Genomic DNA, 19389 nt, shown 5'->3' with positions numbered 1-19389 from the left:
CAATTACAACATTTAAAAGACATCTGGATGGGTACATGAATAGGAACAACTTAGAGGATATGGGCCAAATGCTGGCAAATGGGACTAGATTAACTTAGGATATTTGGTGGGCATGGACGAGTTGGACCAAAGGGTCTGTTACCATGCTGTATATCTCTATGACTAAGCCTGGCAGCATCTGTGGCAAGAGAAACTCAGCTAATGTTCTGATTCTGGTATGACTCTTCTTCAGATGTGGTTTGTTTAAAAATAATTAGATTGTGGGGAAAAAGCTTTATTGGCGGTTATTTATCAGTTTAATTGGCACAGAATTTCTTGAATTCAAGTAAGTGTTTCCAACCAAAATGAAACAAAAGTGGGTCAAAGAAAAGAGTCATTTAATTACAAGAGATTTAGTGCAATAATGAAACTAATTGAAAAGCTTTATAAATTCTGTCATGCTACACATTACAGCTAACATACAAAACAAGGGCTGCAATTTGAGAAAAATATTACGATACATAATGTAGAAAAATAAAAAAAAGTTTTTTAAAAAAGACCATTTAGCTAAACTGTTTGATTTGGACAGTTAAACTACATGAGATTATTGATCAAAAACAAACATTAAATTAATTCTGTTGGCATTTGCACAAATCATGACACTTGCGCATCTCACTTATGCAACTCGACGGTGCAAATACTCGCAGCGTGAGGGTTATGGTCTCATCAGTCTGCTTTAATGGTCTCCATGTTCATTTGCCAATGAGTTGCTTTCTTTGTTGTTCAAGCAGGGCTTCAAGATGATCAGCTCTTTTATGTGCTGCCTGAACACAGAAAAATGATGATGCACAAGAATTAAAAATAGTTTCTTGCCAAAATGTAATGAACATTTGAAAATAGCTTGAAAGCAATTAACTGCAGTGTTCAGTGACTAAAGGGCTAGTTTCTGCAGCTTTATATAATATTAGTGACACTCTGCATTATTGTAGGTTAAAGAAAGTTTTCAAATCATAATCCATGACCCCTCTCAGCACAAACACCTGTATGAGGCTAAGCCAGTTGTGAATGAAATCTTCACATAGTTTCTCACATAAAGGGCAACAAATTTCAAAAGCTTGGCAACCGTTGATACTAATGCATGTGTTCACTGAATTTGCAGTACAGAATCAAACCATCTGGTGTCACATTCCAATATTTCTACTTCTTTTATTTAATTTTAGCCTATTAATATATCCTTCCATTCCATTTTCTAGAGTTCCTTTAGATACAGCTATGCAATTCAACTCAACTACTCAATGTGTTTGCAAGTTCCAGATTTAGACCTCTCTAAGTAAATCAGGTAAGGGTATCCTGGGTTACGGATAGGTGACTATAAATCAAGATTCAGATTAAACAAACACAGAAATAGCTGGAAAATTCAATGAATCTGGCAGCATCTCTGGAGAGAAAGTAGAGTCAATGTTTCTGATCCAGTGACCCTTCCTCAGATGCAGGTTTTGTTTTACATCATGGAACATTGGGATTGGCTTGAAGGGCTGTAAAACTAACTCTTGTTTCTCTGGATCTTCAAATATCATTTATTTTATAGTCCCAAGTCTCAAATAACAAGAGGCACACGTTCCAACTGGCATTGCTATAAAGATGCAATCAAATACAACTGAAATTAATTGAATCAACAATAGCACAGGACTGAGAGTTTCATATGTCAGTAAATGCATACACTGCCGGATGAATGAATATGGGCTGGTTTTCGAGGCAACTGGAACCAGGCAAATGTAACTTCCATGCCCAAACAGTACTTCAACATGTAAACTTCTTCAAGATTTTATAATGAAGTTGACTTTTGTCGTTGTTTTGTTTGAAAATGTTTACCCTGATTAGCAATGAACTCAGTACCTCAAGGATCTCTTTAAATTAGATTCTTCAGAGGTACAAGGTCCATAAATGCAGCTGATGTATACGCTGTTTACAACTTAGAATACCAACTGGCAGATATTGGAAGGCAACTGATTGAATCATGCAAGTGGGGATGGTCTACAAGAACTTTAAAAGAAAATGAAAACAAAACACTTCCAATGCAGGAAGTCCGAAATAAAAACTGAAGACACTGGGCAGGTTGGACAGTAGGTGTGGAGAGTGAAACAAAGTTAATGTTTCACGCTCAATCTGACTCTTCTTCATACAGGAAGGACAGTCATATCAGACTTGAAATGTTAACTCTGTTTTTCTCTCCATGAATGCTGCCAGACTGACTGAGTTTCTCCAAATTTGAAATATAATCTATTATATGGTAATTCAAGGAGGGCAGTGAATGAGGACGAGGTCAAAATTCCATAACCTAAGCAAAAGTAAAAGACTGAATTCTAGCAAGTGAAGATATAATTAGCAAGTTGCTTCTATTTTTGAGCACCATTTAAAAAGTAGCCCATTCAGGGCTTCACACATATGGGGAAACCAGAAAACCAACATCAGAACTGAGAAAATTAGAGAAAAGCTTCACAGGTAATGACACTTAATAAGCATCCTTTTCCCTCCTAAGGTGCTTGTGAATTGGTACCACCAAAGTCAATCATCAATCAAATGTTAATTTGCTGTGTTGGTAAGGAAGATCCCGGAGGTAGAAAGGTCCTGAGCGTGTCCAGCAGATTTACTAAGTGGTGTGAAACCCCAGTGCTAGGAGTTGGCAAACACGGTATTCAATCAAATCCAACATTAAACCAGTTAATGAGGTGGCCAAGGCCATAATTATTACTGGATAAGGGTGACAGTACATTTAGAAACAAAGATGGAATTAAGGTCAACTGCAAAAATTTAAATGTAGTAGTCCTTCATTCAAACTGAATAAAAATTCTGATCCCAACTAGAAACTGAGCAGGTTAAATTTGATTCATTATATTTTTGAGGTAAATCAGAAAGGAGGGATTTGTTACATTGTGGTGGAGGTTGGATATTGGTATTTAAAAATATGACAGTATACATTAACATCACAAAACATTCTTTTAAGGCAGGTTGTTGCACTTTTAAAATATCTCAGAACTAAGACAGCACAATAGCAAATGCAATGACTGATTGAAATTTGAAAGTCTGACAAAAACATTACCAAATGTCACCGATTTTGTATGCTTCAATTTAAGTACTCAGTGACAATTTTGAAAGTAGGTGAGAAACTAAATGCTTAGCTATTTTAAAGTAAATACTCACTTCGTATTGTTTTCGAAGATTATTCACCGCTTCTTCTTTCTTTACTATTGCTACCTTTACTCTATGATAAAAAACATCACAACATGACTGCCAAGCAAGGTGAAGGAGGTTTGAAACAACATTTCAGTCAGTAAACTATAACACCAAGAAGGTCCTGATGAAGACCTTCATTCCTAGGGCAGCACAGTGGCTAGCACTGTTGCTCACAGTGCCAGGGACCCAGGTTCGATTCCAGCCTTGGGTGACTGTCTGTGTGAAGTTTGCACATTCTCCCTGTGTCTGCATGTGTTTCCACTGGGTGCTCCGGTTCCTCCTGCAATCCAAAGATGTGCAGGCCAGGTGAACTGGCCATGCTAAATTGCCCATAGTGTTAGGCGCATTAGTCAGAGGGGAATGGGTCTGCATGGGTACTCTTCAGAGGATTGGTGTGGACCTATTGGGCCGAAGGGCCTGTTCCAACAATGTAGGGAATCTAATCTAAAATTAAACTCTCCATTGCAGATGTTAATTGAGCTGCTGTTACATCTAGAGTACAGCACACAAACAACTCATTTGGTTTGGCTCCATTTGAACCTCCTGTTTCATTCAATCTTATTGAAAAAGAACTGTCATCCTTTTTCATTCAGTGTCCCTTTAAATGCATCTAAACCTTTAACTTCACCTACTTGTGGTTGTGAATTTTACATTCTCATAAAGTGCTGTCTCCTGAATTTCTGATTGGATTTATTGACAACTGTCTTATCATTACGGCGCCTATTTTTGGTCTCCTGCACAAGTGTAATATTTGCCTTTGTCTACCAACAAACCTTTTCATAATCTTAAAGATCCACATTAGATCATCAGTCACTTCTTTCCAAAGCAAACAGCTTCAGCCTGCTCAGATTTCCGTGTTAAGCATGTATTTTCAGTTCTGGTGTTTCTTTTTATGACCCTTTCTGCCACCTGCTCTGTGCCCCTTTATAACATGCAACTAGAATTGTAAATTAAACTGCAAATGTGGACAAACCAAAGTGCAAATGGAGTTGAATGTAACTTGTTTGCTTTTCAATTCCATCCCTCTAGGAGATATTGCACATGTAATCAGCATCACTAATATATTACAAATTGTGAAGAATTACTTGCCAAAGAACAGGGCTTCATTATAGTTTCATATTCATGTTCAACCATTAATCTGGATTTTGACTATCCCGATAATCTAAGGAATGTGCATAGTACCTTTTATGCACCTCTTCCAGCTCTTCTTCCTTTTCCTTAGTGATTCGTTCCACTTCCAAACGATGACGTGCTCTCATCTCAGACATCTCTGTCTTTAACCGCTTGTTTTCTTCCTCTGTGCTGACTAATCGGTCTGCAAACTCTTGACGAATTACTTCTGCTAAACTGTTTCTCTCTTCTGTAAGTCTGTCATTGATCTGGTTCCAAAATGTAAATGACAATAAATTGCACAAACTCTTCAAATTCCAAAGGGATTTCTTTATTAAGTTACAGATAATCATAATCAAAGTCTATTTGTTTTTAATTTTTAAAAGGATAAATTAATAAGTTGGTTCTTGCATATTTTGTTACAAGCAGTATTACTAAGAACGTGGAACTGAAGCAACATCAAACATATTGGGACCAGCTCTTGGAAGCTCACTTGACATGTCCCCATTCCAAAAGTACTTCCTCGGAGGAAAATGCAAGAAGTAAAATAGAAAATTAGGTATAATAGTCCAACCAGGATAGCTACAATAGGACAGGAGCTTTGTTATATTTTATACTTTTGGCAGATGAAACCTTGTTGTGACAAGGTTGCCTGTATAATGCATAAGATTCTGAACCAGACAACTTGGAAAATGACTTCTTTCAGAGATTAACTGTCCTACGTTAGTCATAGTGTCATACAGCATGAAAACAGACTCTTCGTTCCAACCAGTCCATGTCAAACATAATTCCAAATTAAACTAGTACCCCCGCCTGTTCCTGGGCCACTTCCCTCCAAACCTTACCTATTCACGTATCCATTGAAATGTCTTTTAAACGTTGTAATTGCACCCATATTCACCACTTTCTCAACAAGTTCATCCCACACCCGAACCACCCACTGTGTAAAAAAAATTGCCTCATGTCTTTTTTAAATCTCGCTCCTCTCACCTTAAAAATGTCCTGATGAAGGGCTCCTGCCCGAAACATCGATTTTCCTGCTCCTTGGATGTTGCCTGACCTGCTGTGCTTTTCCAGCACCACTCTAATCTTAAAAATGTGCCCCCTAGTCTTGAAATTCTCCCATCTTACAGAAAAGACAACTACTTATCAATTTATTTATACTTCTCATTATTTTATAAACTTCTATCAGGTCACCTCTCAGCCTCCCATGTTCCACCAAAAAAAGTCGCAGCCTATCCAGCCTTTTGTCAGAACTCAAACCCGTCGGTCTTGTTTCAGTTGTACTACTTGTCTGTAAGCTAAGCTCAAGTTTCAGAAGAGTATAGAGGGAACACTACACTGTTGGAAATTCTGTTTCCTTGATGAGATGATAGTCCAGGCCTTGTCAAATGTTTCAAGGGATGGGGGAGTTGTTGCAGAGTTCAAGCTGTTGCAGAGCTCACACCATGAGAGAAAAATGAAAACGTAAAAAGAAGATCCTCTTCTTTCTTCTAGTGGTTTCAATTGCTTTCATGAACCAGTCCAACAATTTTCAAATTCATTCCTCTCCCCATGGCCTGAGTCATCCACTGAGGATTCAGTTGATCAAACCACTGAGGCAACATGAGGGAAATTTTGAGTGTACTTTATGTAAATTGTACTATTTTACCGCTTCTCTTTTCACTATAGACAAAGAAGAACAAAGAACAAAGGAAATTTACAGCCCAGTAACATGCCCTTTGGCTTTCCAAGCCTGAGCCGATCCAAATCCAGTGTCTAAACTTATCGCCCAATTCCTAAGTATCTGTATTCCTCTGCTCCCCACCTACTCATGCATTTATCCAGACACATCTTAAATGAATCTACTGTGCCTGCCCCTACTTCTGCTGGCAACGCGTTCCAGACCCCACCACCCTCTGTGTGAAGTACTTGCTGCGTGTATCCCCCCTAAACTTTCCACCTTTCACCTTGAACACGTGACCTCTCGTTATTGAATCCTTCACCCCAGGGAAAAGCTTATTTCTATCTATACCCTTTACGATTTTGTAGACCTCAATCAGGTCCTCCCTCAATCTCCTTTTCTCTAATGAAAACAATCCTAGCCTACTCACTCTTTCTTCATTGTTAGCACCTTCCATACCAAGCAACATCCTCGTAAATCTTCTCTGCACCCTCTTCAAAGCAACCACATCCTTTTGGTAATGCGGTGACCAGAACTGAACACAGTAGTCTAAATGCAACCGAACCAAAATCTTGTACAATTTTAACATGACCTGCTAGCTCTTATACTCAGTACCCCGTCCGATGAAGACAAGCATACCATATGCCTTCTTGACCACTCTATCTACCTGTGCAGCCACTTTCAGGGTTCAATGGACCTGAACTCCCAGATCTCTTTGCTCATCAACTTTTCCCAAGGCTCCTCCGTTTACAGTACAGTTCACTCTAGAATTAGACTTCCCAATATGTATCACCTCACAATTGCCTGGATTGAACTCCATCTGCCATTTCTCCACCCAACTCTCCAGTTTATCTATATTCTCCTGTATTCTTTTACAGTCCCCTATGCTTTCTGCTACTCCACCAATCTTCATGTCATCTGCAAACATACTAATCAGACCAACAATGCCGTCTTCCACATCAATTATGTATCTGATCCCTGTGGAACACCACTGGTCATCTTTCTCCATTTCGAGAAGTTCCCTGCAACTACTCTGTCTCCTGTTGCTCAGCCAGTTCTTTATCCACTTCGCTAGAACACCCTGCACACCATGTGACTTCACTTTCTCCTACAGTTTACTATATGGAACCTTATCAAACACCTTACTGAAGTCCATGTATATGACATCTTATAGCCCTTCCTTCATCGACTAAATTGGTAAGGCACGATGTCCCCCAGCATGTTGCCTATCACTGATAAGCCCATTCTTTTCCAAATATAAATAGATTTTATCCCTTAGTACCTTTTCCAGCAACTTTCCCACCAATGACATCAGGCTCACAGATCTGTAGTTACCCGGAATATACCACTACACTTCTTGTACAGGGGGACAACAGGAGGCCTCCAGTCCTCCGGCACCTCACCTGTGTTTAAGGATGCTACAAAGACAAAATTGTTGAAAACGAATCTCTAGCAATCATCTGTTTTTCAGCATTTACTTTCTAATCAGAGATGAGGCAATTTGCTAAAATGTCTGATGAAACATTGTAAAGATACTTAAAAAATTTGGGATTTCCAGCAGTATCAAGAACATCAATACACAGGCATGTAATAGTTCCAGTGGGTCTTAGGGCTGCTCCCCCAAAGGGAAAAAGTCCACCCCACAAATTTTATCTTTGTCAAGTAATAGTGAGTATTGTTACTAACGTTACCTTACTATCAATCATACAAATATTTTAGGACAAAGAGAGTTTTTCCAGTAATTATGTGCTGATATTCTTCATTACAAGCACTAATTACTCAATATCTTTTTTTCAAAATTTGTCAATATTTTCTCATGCTGAGACAGACACTCTAAACTCCCAAGTTCCTGCTCCTCATCTCCTGGTTTCTGCTAGCACTTAAATTTAATCTGGGTCTCTACCCCAGCTTCAGTGTTTCAGTAACAGTAATTGAGTCAGAAGGTTGTAGGTTTAAAGGTCACTGCAAAGAACAGACCACATATCCCAGATTAACATTCCAGCAAAGTACTGAGGGGTTGCTGAATTGCTGAAAGATCTAATTTTCAGGTAAGCCTTTAAAAACAAAGAACAAATTATCTATTCAAATAGACAGAAGAGTTTCTTTGTCACTGTTCAGAAAAATAAAGTTAGGGAGTTTTTCCATTTCTTAATTAATAATTTTTCTCAGCCAACAAATTTAGACAAGGAACTCAGCTCCTGATTTTCCAAACATATTCAAGACTCAAGTTGGGAGTATGATGGAATGCTCTCCACTTACCTTGATGGGTACAGTTCCAACAACATTCAAGAAGCTTGACACCATCCAGGACAGAGCAATCCTCTTGACTTGACACCACATCCACAAACATCCTCTGCCTCCACCACCAATATTGTTTCATTCACAAGATACACGGTAGCAACTCATTCTTAGATCATAGGTCTAAATATCTAGGTTCCTTTCTCAAAAACCTTTCCAAAACTCACTATCAAGGTTCCTTTAAGAACACCTTCCAAATTCCATCACCTTTATCAATTAGAAGGAAAAGGGCAGCAGATGCAGGGCAACACCATCTTCAAGATCTTCTCCAATTTACACGTCATCCTGATGTTTAAATACACTGCTATCCCTTCACTATCACTGGGTCAAAAACACGAAACGTGCTCCCTAACAGCATTGTGAAAATATCTACTCCAGCTGAACAGCAGTAGTTCAAGAAGGCAGCTCATTGCATTATTTCAAAGGTAATTAGGGATGGGCAATAAATATCAGCCCAGACCAGGATGCTGAAATCCTGTGAGTAAATACAAAGAAAAATAACACAGCCATTAAAAAAATAGGTTTATCCCATTGGCTTGAGAGATTTTGCTGCACAAAGGCATAAACTCATATTTGGCTGTAGCACACAGTGATCATACATCAGAAGGAACACATTGGCTGTGAAGTGCATTGTGAAAATGTGAAGTTCCTAACCATACTAGATCAAAACTGATAATTCCCTGTCAGTTTGTACATGCATTACTTCTTTTCTTAGTACAAAGTTTGCACGCTGGCATTTTCTTAGCCCACATTTCAAAACCAGGGGAAATATAAGCTTCACCACAGCAGAACACTCATCATGTTAGTTTAAGATTGCACACAGAATAGCATTTAGCCATCATAAGAAGTGGAATGATTACAGAAAAGGTGAGCCCTTAGACATATTTGAGGAGATGGGAATTAATAAAATATGAACGCTTAGTATTTAAACTTACAGGGACCTACAGATTTTCCTAACGAGATCTGGGTTTGCTCACTGTTCAAAACCACATAACAAGTTACTGACGACAGGAATTGTGTGCAGAGAAAGGAAAGAACTAGGAAGTAATTACTTGAGATTGTCAGTGCTCTGTTATGATTTATGTTTTCTTGAAATGAAAATGCCTTTACCAAAACTCTTAATATTCTAATAATAAATTTCAAAATATAAGAACTCTGACTCATTAACTGATGGATATCTGAATGTCTTCCTAAATCCTGGCCGAATTGTTTAAGCATTGTTGTTGTAAATTAGTGAGCTAATGTTAACACCAACAACTGTATCTCTCTTTGAGCTGTAAAGATTCAGGATTTATTGACTACTTGCTTAAATTAGCAAATGAATTGAATATTCACAGGAGAACCACTGTTACCGATTACTTTGAAAACAATGTCAAGCAAAGCTGGTGGCAAAAAAAAAGACAGAGGTGACAGTAATAAGCAAATTCAGTGAAGGGTTAGAATTAAGATTTCCAAATTGCATCTGAAGAAAAACAAAACACTCTTAGAAAGATGGTATGATAGAAAAAGGCAAATAGGATTACACAATTTACAGCTTTGAAACAAGCTATTTGGTGAAACCTATACATGCTGGTGTTTATGCTCCAAATGAAACACTACTCTACAATGGGCCTGCTATGTGGATGACACCTTTGTCATCAGAACAAATTCGAGGAAACGTACAATATCAATAACAACATCCTTACTGGCATACATTCCAGCAAAGAGGAAGAGAACAATAACAGACTCCCCTTCCAAGGTGTTACAGTGGAACGTACATTCAATGGAGAACTGCAGACCAGTGTCTGCAGGAGAGCAACACACACAGACTAGACACTCAACTACAGGAACAATCATCCAAACACCCACAAACGGAGCTGCATCAACTCCCCCTCCCACTCTGGCAAGGACATACAGGTCCTGGGCCTCCTCCATTGAACCCTAACCACCCACCGCCTGGAGGAAGAACACCTCATCTTCCACCTTGGGAACCCTCCAACCACACGGGATCAATGTGGATTTCACCAGTTTCCTCATTTGACCCCACCCCACCTTATCCCAGTTCCAACCTTCCAACTCAGCACTGCCCTCATGACCTGTCCTATCTGTCCATTTTCCTTCCCACCTATTCTGCTCCAACCTGCTCCCCAACGTATCACCATTACCCCCACCTTCATCCACCTATCGCACTCTCAGCTACCTTTCCCCCAGCCCCACCCCCCTCTCATTGATCTCTCCACACTCTTGGCTCACATGCGTCATTCCTGATGAAGGGTTTTTGCCCAAAACATCAATTCTCCTGCTCCTTGGATGTGGCCTGACCTGCTGTGTTTTGTCAGCACCATATTCTCAATCCATTATTTAAATGGGCCACAACACACTGCAGCATTCAGGAACTACAAGCAGCAGAAGATAAATATCTATACCGAACCTTCAAGAACAATGGGTACCCGATAAACACAGTCTGCTGTTTCTTAAACTACAAACTCAAACAAGAAGACACGAGCCACACTACAATACAAAGACATCTCAGAGATGATTACCAGACTACTCCTCCGACCCCTTGGCATCATGGTAGCCCACAAACCTACCAACACATTGAAACAGCTACAAGTGAACCTCAAGGACCCTGTACCAACAACCAACAAAACGAATGTCATTTACAATATACCTGCAAGGACTGCAACAAACACTACATCAGACAGACAGGAAACCAGACAGACAGGATACACGAACACCAACTAGCCACCAAAAGACATGAGCCACTATCAATAGTATCCTTCTTACACACAGACAAAGAAGGACGCCATTTCAACTGGGACAACACATCCTTCCAAGGACAGACTAAACAGACACACACATGGGAATTCATAAAGGCCTGGCATTGAAACTGGAACTTCATCAATAAACTCATCGATTTGGACCCCATTTACCAATCTCTCAAAAACAGAACCAGAAATGATATCACCCACCTTAACAGACCAAGACACATAAATAGAAAGGGGGACATAACACCAGTGCTTCAATGGAGGCTCACTGATGATATTTCCAAGCATGGTGACAAAACATCTGAGAGCAAACCTACTGGCTCAGTGAGCAAATTTACAACCTGAAACATTATTCCATGCTATCAACATATCCTTTTTTTTCTGGACATGCTTCCCAACCTTCCAATTATATGCATATATGCTATTCAAATCAAATATTTCTGTAGAACTTGCTGATACATGAAGATGCTGGCAGTGCCTGTCATACTTGCAACTTAGAATGAAAATTTCAATTTTAAAACCAGAACATATTGCTTTGGCCCATGGAATCACATAATAAACAGGAACTGAAATAAAAGTGTGTGTGTTGTGAAAGTGTAACAGTAAGGCAAATAAACATCTGTTAAAGATGGCTAAATATTCTGAGGCCAATGCAATTGTCATCTCATCTCCACCCTTACACACTGGGAAAGACCCTAGAAAAAAATGAGCTTTTCCAATTTAAGGACTGTCCCCCATAAAATGTAACTACGTATAACAATTCTTTTATAGAAAAAAAAATTGAATAGCAATGAAAGATTAACTAGAGGGTTAGACATAATGTGGGCTGAGTGTCAAAAAAGGATGAAAAATCCATTTGCAAGGTAGAAGGATCAAAACAAATGGTTAACAAACCATGGGACCAAATGAAGCAATCAATGGGAAAGAGCACAAGATTTTGAAGTAGAATGAAAGAAAGACTCATCATTGGACAAATCACAGGACTTAATCAGAGACAAAGGTGCAGATTAATAGTCCAAAGTTAATATTGCCCTATGAACACACACCCATCTCCCATCATCTAACAATAAGGCCTCAAAACCTATATTTGGAGATTTGAAGTAAATTTATCATGATTTTGAGATCATATTCCAATAGTTACTTTCAGAGTAGAAGTTGCTTTCATAAACCAAATAACCCAATTGCATAACAAAACTAAAGTTTAGTTTCTTCTTCTGGAGGTATTTTGTTGAACCAATAATAGTGAATTAATATTTCCATTCCGTACTTCATGTTTACCTCCCATTTCTCAAAACAATTACAGAGGAGAGTTTTGTAGCCTGAAAGAAGAGGCTCAAAGGTGCTCGTACTTGTGGTGGGTGCTACGAAGTCTCCAGTATGAGGAACAGCTGCCCAAGTGCTTTGATGACAGATAGGTTTTTCTTAGTAATCCAGGAAGAGCAGACAAGCCATGGTGATCAGAGCTGGGGGAGAGACTACAATTGCAGTGGCAACAATTTAGGCAGGGATAGCCATTATCTCTGGGGTTTCCAACATCTTCCCTGGGAACCCATTGGGAAGCAAAAGAGCTAATGTGACAGCAAGAAGATGTGGGCCTCCCCTCCTGATGCGTTCCCACAGTACCCCCAGCCAGCTCCAAAACACTAAGAAAAGTCAGCTCAAAGTGACATAGAGAACTGCTGCTGCTTTCAGCAATATCAAAGAAAGTGCCCATTCGTGACGAGTAGAGACAAAGTGGCATGACTCTTGAGGGACATTCCGCTGTTCTTTTCAATCTTGACGGATGTCCAGCAAAGACGACTGGGCAGAAATCATGAGTTGGAACCCCAGCTAAGTTTTTCCACCCTTCAACCAAGGGCACCGAGGCCAACTATAATTCCTGTAATGGCATCAAATCTGCCTCACCATGAATATGGAACATAAGCAGTTTGACAAACACTATTTCATTGCTCATAGGGGTGGTGCCTGCTGCTGAGATAACAGGATTAAAATAAATGGCTGTTTGATGACTGGCATTGACATGAAGGGCCGAAGGGCCTCTTTCTTTATTGTAAAAACTCTCTAATCTGTAAATGATATGTCTAACACTAACAAATAAACATCTTTATGTTACCTTTCGGATATCTTCTATTTCTTGTTCTTTATATCTGAATAATCCCTTGAAGCGGATAGTCTCTCCTTCCGCATCCATCAGCCGTGCCTTAAGTTCATTGCATTTTTCCTGCAGATTGCGTTCTGAGCGTTCCAATTCCCTCAGTTCAGATTCATATTTGTGACGAACATGCTTAATCCTGCAAAAAGTACATTTTATACATATAGGCGTGTAGTGCCTGTTTCACTTGGTTTAATGCAATAACAGTTTGAGTGTAGTTTCAGAAATTAGGATGCATGAGGGAGAGATGCACCATTTGCAGGTGACAATTGCATCCCTTATGTTCAGTACAAAGTGATGAATTGGGAGAAGGCTAATTACAACAATATTAGGCAGGAACTGGAAAACACTATTTCACTGCTCATAGGGGTGGTGCCTGCTGCTGAGATAACAGGATTAAAATAGATGGCTGGATTGAGGCAGCTGTTTGAAAGTAAATCCAAATCTAACGTGTGGGAGTTTTTTTAAAAGCCAGTTGACAAGAGTTCAGGACCAGCATGTTAGATTTGGATTTACTTTCAAGCGGGATGACAGGTAAGGATGGCAAGGTATAGGAACCTTGGGTGACGAGAGATGTTTAGTTAAAAAGATGAAAGCAAAGCTAAGATTTAGGGAAGAGGAATCAAACAAGGCCCTTCAGGAGTATAAAGAAAGCAGAAAAGAACTTAACAAAGAAATTAGGAGGGCTAGAAGGGGCCTTGGCATGCTCTTGGCAAATAAGGTTGTTCTGCTATAATGCAACAGTTGTGTTCTTCTGCAACATCGTGCTATAGAAAATTGCACTATAGAAAACTGCTATAGAAAATCGCACTGTAGAAGATCTCTAATAGAAAATCGCTATACCCATTCAGTTAAAATTTCCCATTATCTAAATAATGTTCATAATTCATCAATTGCATTATAGCCAATTTGCACAGATGAAATGCGCATTATAGCAGGACAACCTCTAGGATTAAGGAGAATCCTAAGGCATTTTATAATAGGAAGGATTTAGATGGAGATGGGCCAAATGCTGGCAAATGGGACTAGATTTATTTTGGACATCTAGTCAGCATAGACAAAAAGTCCGTTTCTATGTTGTACATCTCTATGACTCAATGATGTATATTAGGAGCTAGAATAGAACAAGGGAAAGGATAGGTCCACTCAAATACAAAATACAGAATTTTTACGAGGAGCCACTAGAAGTGGGTGAGGTTCTTAATAAGTATTTCACATCGTTATTCCCTGAAGAGAAAGACATGGATGATGTTAAGTTTGGAGAGGGGGTTGTTGATACTGAGTTCAGGACCAGCATGTTAGATTTGGATTTACTTTCCAAATGTCAATATTAAGAAGGAAGTGGGTGTTGGATCTTGAAAAACATTAAGGTAGGTAAGTCCCAGGGCCGAGGGATCTATGCCAGGATACTGAACAAGGCAAGAAAGAAGATTGTTGAGGCCTTGACAGAGATCTCTGTATCCTCTTTAGCCACAGGCAACACCCTAGAAGTCTGGAGAAAAGCCTATGTTGTTTCTTTGTTCAAGAAGGGCAACAAGAATAATCAGGATTATAGAGCTTTACATCAATGGTAGGGAAATTATTGAAGATTCTGAGGGATAAGACTTACTTGCATTTGAAGAATAGTCAGCCAGGGATAGTCAGCCTGGCTTTATGGAAGGGGGGAAGCTTGCCTCACAAACTTGACTGAGTTTTTTGAGGAAATGACAAAGATGACTGATGACAGTAAGGGAGTGGATGTGGTGTTCATGGACTTTAGCAAGGCCTTTGATAAAGTCCCTCATGGTAGGCTAGTCCAGACGGTCAATGGAATGGAATCCATGGTGATTTGGTAGGCTGAATACAACATTGTCTTGTCATAGAAGATAGAGCGTAGTTGTGGAGTGATATTTTTTCCAACTGGAGATCTGTGACCAGTGGCCTTCCACAAAGATCAGTGCTGAGACCTCTGCTGTTTGCAATACATATAAATTATTTGGATGAAAATGTTGGTGATCTGATTAGTAAGTTTGCAGATGACACATAGTGGAGTTGTACATAGTGAGGAAGGATATCAGAGGATACAGCAGGATATTGACAGTTGGAAGGATTGGCAAAGAAATTGCAGATGAAGTTTAATCTGTACAAGACGGAGGTTATGCATTTTGAAAAGTCAAGTGTGAGGAAATTATAAAGTATAAGTGAATGGCTAGACTCTTATGAGCATTAACATACAGAGGATCTTGGTAGTCCAAGTCCATAGTTTCCTGGAAGTGGCAACACAAGTAGATAAGGTGGTAAAGACCATATGATATCAGAGTGGAAGGAAGGCCATTTGGCCCATCGAATCCACTCCACCATTTAATCATGGCTGATGGGCGTTTCAATTCCACTTACCTGCACTCTGCCCATAGTCCTTAATTCCTTGCAACATCAAGAATTTATCAATCTCTGCCTTGAAGACACCCAACATCCCAGCCTCTACTGTGCTCCGTGGCAATGAATTCCACAGGCCCACCACTCTCTGGCTGAAGAAATGTCTCCTCATTTCCGTTCTAAACTGACCCCCTCTAATTTTAAGGCTGCGCCCACAGTTCCTAGTCGCCCTGCCTAATGGAAACAACTTCCCAGCATCCACCTTTTCTAAGCCATGCATTATCTTGTAAGTTTCTATTAGATCTCCCTTCAATCTTCTAAACTCTAATGAATACAATCCCAGAATCTTCAGCCGATCAACATACGTTAGGTCTACCAATCCAGGGATCATCCGTGTGAATCTCCGCTGGACACGCTCCAGTGCCAGTCGGTCCTTCCCGAAGTGTGGGGCCCAAATTTGGACACATTATTCTAAATGGGGCCAAACTAGAGCTTTATAAAGTCTCAGAAGCACATCACTGCTTTTATATTCCAATCCTCTTGAAATCAATGAGAACATTACATTTGCTTTCTTAACCACGGACTCAACCTGCAAAGCAACCTTTAGAGAATCCTGGACCAGCACTCCAGATCCATTTGTACTGTGGCTTTATGAATTTTCTCACCATTTAAAAAACAGTCCATGCCTGTATTCTTTTTACCAAAGTGCAAGACCTTGCACTTGCTCATGTTGAATTTCATCAGCCATTTCTTCGACCACTCTCCTAAACTGTCTAAATCTTTCTGCAGCCTCCCAACCTCCCTCGTATTAACTACCCGTCCGCCTAACTTCATATCATCAGCAAACTTCGCCAGAATGCCCCCAATCCCTTCATCTATATCATTAATATACAAAGTGAACAGCTACAGCCCCAACACTGAACGCTGCAGGGCACCACTTGTCACCAGCTGCAATTCCCAAAAAGAACCTTTAATCCCAACTCTCTGCCTTCTGTCAGACAGCTAATCCCCAATCCATGCCAGTAGCTCACCTCTAAACCATGGGCCCTCACCTTACTAAGCACCCTCCCGTGAGGCACCTTATCAAAGACCTTTTGGAAGTCTAGATAGATAACATCCACTGGGTTTCCCTAGTCTAACCTACTTGTTACCTCTTCAAAGAATTCTAACAAGTTTGTCAGGCATAGCCTCCCTTTACTAAATCCAAGCTGACTTGTTCTAATCTGATTCTGCACTTCCAAGAATTTACAAATTTCATCCTTAATGACGGATTCTAGAATTTTACCTACAACCGAGGTTAGGCTAATCGGCCTATAATTTTCCATCTTTTGTCTTGATCCTTTCTTGAACAAGGGGGTTACAACAGTAATTTTCCAATCATCTGGGACTTTCTCTGACTCCAGTGAGTTTTGAAAGATCACAACCAACACCACCACTATTTACTCCGCCACCTCCGTCATAACTCTAGGATGTAGCCCATAGGGGCCAAGAGATCAATTTTTAGATCTTTTAGCTTTTCTAGCATTTGCTCTTTTGTAATGGCTACCATACTCAACTCCGCTCCTCGACTTTCCTTAATTGTTGGAATATTTCTCATGTCTCCCACTGTGAAGACTGATACAAAATACTTATTAAGTTCTTCAGCTATTTCTTTATCTCCTGGCACTAGCCTTCCAGTATCAATTTGGAGTGGCCCAATTTCTACTTTTGCCTCTCGCTTGTTTCTTATACATTGAAAGAAACCTTTACTATCATTTCTAGTATTACTGGCTAGCTTACCTTCATATTTGATCCTCTCCTTCCTTATTTCTCTCTTTGTTATCCTCTAATAGTTTTTGTAGTCTTCCCAGTCTTCTGATTTCCCAGTGCTCTCGGCCACTTTATAGGCTCGCTCTTTTTCTTTGATACATTTCCTGGGTTCCTTCGTCAGCCATAGCTGTCTAACCCCTCCCTGGATAATCTTTCTTTTCCTTGGGATGTACCTCTGTACTATGTCCTCAATTACACCCAGAAACTCCTGCCATGTTGCTCTGTTGTCTTCCCCACTAGGCTCTGCGTCCAGTCGATTTTCGTCAGTTCCTCTCTCATGCCCTTTATTTAACTGTAACACCATTACATCGAATTTTGCCTTCTCTCTTTCAAACTGCAGACTGAACTTTGCCATATTATGATTGCTGCCTCCTAAGTGTTCCCTTACTTTAAGATCTTTTATAAAGTCTGGCTCATTACATAGAACTAAGTCCAGAATAGCCTGCTCCCTTGTGGGCTCCATCACAAGCTGTTCCAAAAAGTCATCCTGTAAGCATTCCATGAATTCCCTTTCTTTGGATCCACCAGCAATATTATTCACCCAATCCACCTGCATATTGAAGTCCTCCATGATCATCGTGACCTTGCCTTTCTGACATGCTCTATCTATTGAGGATTGAGCCCTCCACTACCACCTGATGAAGGAGCATCGCTGCAAAAGCTAGTGTGCTTTCAATTAAACCTGTTGGACTATAACCCGGTGTTGTGTGATTTTTAACTTTGTACACCCCAGTCCAACACCAGCATCTCCAAATCATATCTATTTCCTGGTACATCTTGCATCCCTGGTCCTGACCACTGCTGAGAGGTCTGTACATAACTCCCATTATTTTTTTTTTGCCTTTGTGGTTCCTCAACTCCACCAACACAGACTCCACATCACTTGAGCCTATGTCATTCAGTGCCATAGATGTAATGCCATTCTTAACTAACAAGGCAACCCTGCCCCTTCTACCCGTCTCCCTGTCTTTTCGATAAAGTTGCAAACCTTGAACGTTTAACTGCCAGTCCTGAATCCCCTGCAATCACGCCTCTGTGATGCCTACCACATCAAAATCATTCATGATGATTTGTGCCATAATTCATCTGTTTTGTTATGAATACTACGAGCGTTTAGATAAAAAACCTCAATGCTAATTTTCTTATCCTCATGATTTCCAACATCTCTAGTAATATGTCCTAAGTTATCATTCTTTTTCGCTTCATTCCTAGCCTGCCTTGAACTTAAACTCTGCACACATGCTAACCTGCTGCTTATCTTTCTACTTGACTCCATACTCCCTGTTGCTTTCCCTTTCGCTTCACCCTGACTCACAAGTTTAAAGTCTTAGTGATCACACTATTTAACTTTTTTGCCAGAACACTGGATCCAGTTCGGTTCAGGTGGCCACATGTCTCAACAGTACAGATCCCCCTGTTACAAAACTGATGCCAATATCCCATGAAATGGAATCCTTCTTTCCCATATCAACCTCTTAGCCATGTGCTTACTTCCCTAATTTTCTTATCCATATGCCAATTAGCACGTGGCTTGGGTGGTAATCTAGAGATTATGACCCTTGAGGACCTGTTCTTCAATTTCCTTCCTAGTGCTTGATAATCCCCAAACAGGTCCTCCTTCCTAGCCTTGCCTATGATGTTAGTGCCAACGTGGACCACAACAGCTGGATTCCACCCCTCCCCCTTCTAGTGTGCACGTGTGTGTGTGCCGTAAAGAAGACATACAGCATAATTGCCTTTAATGGTCAGGGCGTTGGGTATAAAAGTCGACACATCATGTTGTAACTGTGTAAGACTTTGGTCAGGCTACATTTATGCGCACTTCTGATCTACCATCAGAAGGATGTAGAAGCTTTGGAGAGGGTGAAGAAAAGGTTTACCAGGATGATGCCTCAATTGGAGTGTTTTGATATAAGGAGAGTTTGGACAAACCTGGATTTTTGCACTTGAGCATCAGATGCTGAGGGGTGTCCTGATAGAAGTGTAAGAAATATGAAAAGCATGGATTGGTTGGATAGTTGAGGGGTAGTATTCTGAGGGTG

General features: G+C 40.1%; 1 protein-coding gene across 2 annotated transcripts in view; it reads right to left on the bottom strand.

The window, feature by feature from the left end:
• Positions 1–360: 360 nt before the first annotated feature.
• The window catches only part of cep131 (centrosomal protein 131), a 135008-nt gene continuing 115979 nt past the window's right edge, over positions 361–19389 (bottom strand). For both annotated transcript variants that reach the window (XM_060844466.1, XM_060844467.1), the window contains 4 exons: positions 13145–13322; positions 4396–4592; positions 3181–3241; positions 361–803 (listed from right to left, as the gene is read on the bottom strand). In XM_060844466.1, coding sequence (XP_060700449.1) covers positions 732–803; positions 3181–3241; positions 4396–4592; positions 13145–13322 — 508 coding nt within the window. In that variant the 3' untranslated portion in view covers positions 361–731. The remainder of the gene's footprint in view (positions 804–3180; positions 3242–4395; positions 4593–13144; positions 13323–19389) is intronic.

The sequence above is a fragment of the Hemiscyllium ocellatum genome, chromosome 25 (assembly GCF_020745735.1).
Source record: "Hemiscyllium ocellatum isolate sHemOce1 chromosome 25, sHemOce1.pat.X.cur, whole genome shotgun sequence".
NCBI classification, from domain to species: Eukaryota; Metazoa; Chordata; class Chondrichthyes; order Orectolobiformes; family Hemiscylliidae; genus Hemiscyllium; species Hemiscyllium ocellatum.
This window is presented reverse-complemented; position numbering and strand designations above follow the sequence as displayed.